General features: G+C 24.4%; 1 protein-coding gene across 1 annotated transcript; it reads right to left on the reverse strand.

Moving 5' to 3' along the window:
* Positions 1-1,194: 1,194 nt before the first annotated feature.
* On the reverse strand, positions 1,195-1,677 carry LOC124915854 (agamous-like MADS-box protein AGL62). The gene has a single exon (XM_047456601.1). It carries the CDS (start codon positions 1,675-1,677, stop codon positions 1,195-1,197), a length of 483 nt encoding a protein of 160 aa, XP_047312557.1.
* Positions 1,678-1,932: the final 255 nt, after the last annotated feature.

Consider the following 1,932-nt stretch of genomic DNA (forward strand, 5'->3'; position numbering starts at 1 on the left):
ATTGAGTCCTACGAGGACACACACTAAGAGTTTATAAATTATATCTAAGAAAATGATTGTTAATCGTTAATTATTAATTATTAATAGATATATAATAGATATAAATATTAATTAATATAATCTTGATTTATAAAATTAAATAATATATATATATAATTAAAAAGATTTAATTATTGAATTAAGGTTTTAAAATAATAGTATTTATTTATGAAATAAATAATATAATTAAATAGTTTAATTATGGTGTTAAGTTTAAAAAGAATATATATTATTTATATATGAAATAATATAGTATATAATCAAAAGTTAACTAAAAAATGATTTACAATATTTTGTATATTATCTTCTTAAATATTTAAAAAGATACTGAGACCAAATGAGGGAGAATAAAATATGTATGGTTGAATAATTACTTTATGAAATGTAAATAAGAGAAAAAATAGAAAATTACTTTTCAAAATTAATGAGGGAAATAAAACTATCATCTTTATAATCAAGCCATCTCTATTGCTTCTTGGTAGCCCTTTCTTCCATTATTCAAAGGAAAGGGAATCTAACAAGCAATACATGAGAATCTCATTTCCAATGATATCATCAGGCCTACTTAGTTCACACATAAACATGTATTTCTCTATTAACTACAGTTAATAACTATCTAATCAATTATCATGAAAATTAATTAATTGTTAATTTATAGCAGATTTTAATTCAAAATTGATGATAATAAAGATAGAAAATTAAAATAATATTTTTATATATTAAATATAAAATTATATTTTAGATTAAGATATTTTTATATATTATGATATACTTTATAAAATTTTGAATTTAGCATTAAAGTGTATTCTATGGTTGGAGATCCATGAAAGATGAGATCTTCAACTATAATGAAGATGAGATATTCGATTATTTATTTTACGATAAAAATGTAACATTATCGTTTTATTTATTTTTTTTCTCAATAAATTTTTCTCATCGAATCACATAAGACTTAATCGATAATAGTATAAAAACAAAAAAAAAATTAAAATACAAAAAATATGGTTACAAACACATAAATAAATTAGAATAAAATTCATAACACAAACATCAATCAAAACAATAACAATTGAAATTATAAAAAATAAAAACAACAAGATAAATTTATCAATAACTTATCACAATAATAATTATTTCCCGTAAAGAAGTTTGAATTTACGGGTTAGAAAACTCCAACATCTTTTGGGTCACAATGGCATTTAAATTCAATAGAGACATCTTGAGATGTTCAAGTTGTTGATAACTCATCTCTTTATTCGATCTCTCCCACCATCTTTGATCCTGCCCAACTTTCTTGTCATGATTTATCTGCTTCCCAAGCTGCTCCTCAACCTCCATCAACTCCTCAACCTCCATCACATTAGCATTTAGTTCCCTAATATTTGATGACCGACAAGATTCAATCATTTGTTGAGTTTCACAGGGAAGCCCCGTCAGAGAGGATGAACCAAATAATCGCCCAACTATTTCATCTACACTGGGATGACCGTAGGAGAACACTCTGTTTGTTGGTGAAAATACTAGAAGTAAAACTTCAGCCCCACATAGTGTGATAAGCTCACTGAATTTCTTGAAAAGCCCACTTTTTCTTTTGCAGAATGTCACCTTAAGATTACTCTCGTTCTTCATTTTGGCCATGGTGATTCTTTGACGCCCTTTGTTTGTTTTGACCATGATTAGATAAAGATAAAACACGGAGATATAATATGTAATGAATAGATAAAATGTTTAATTTTCTTAGATTAGAGGAGTCTATTTATAGATTTAAGTAATCAAAATTTGCATAGGAACATTATGAATATTCATAGAAAGAAAGAAATCTAATTAATTGATATCTAAATATCTTTCTAAATTCATGAATTAATTATTTTATTATATATTATAAAATAAAAA

This window comes from Impatiens glandulifera, chromosome 9, assembly GCF_907164915.1.
Source record: "Impatiens glandulifera chromosome 9, dImpGla2.1, whole genome shotgun sequence".
In the NCBI taxonomy this organism is placed as follows: domain Eukaryota; kingdom Viridiplantae; phylum Streptophyta; class Magnoliopsida; order Ericales; family Balsaminaceae; genus Impatiens; species Impatiens glandulifera.

What these genes read in the sequence shown, in the direction of transcription:
- LOC124915854 (XM_047456601.1), bottom strand. Translation starts at nt 1,677, where the DNA reads ATGGCCAAAATGAAGAACGAGAGTAATCTTAAGGTGACATTCTGCAAA.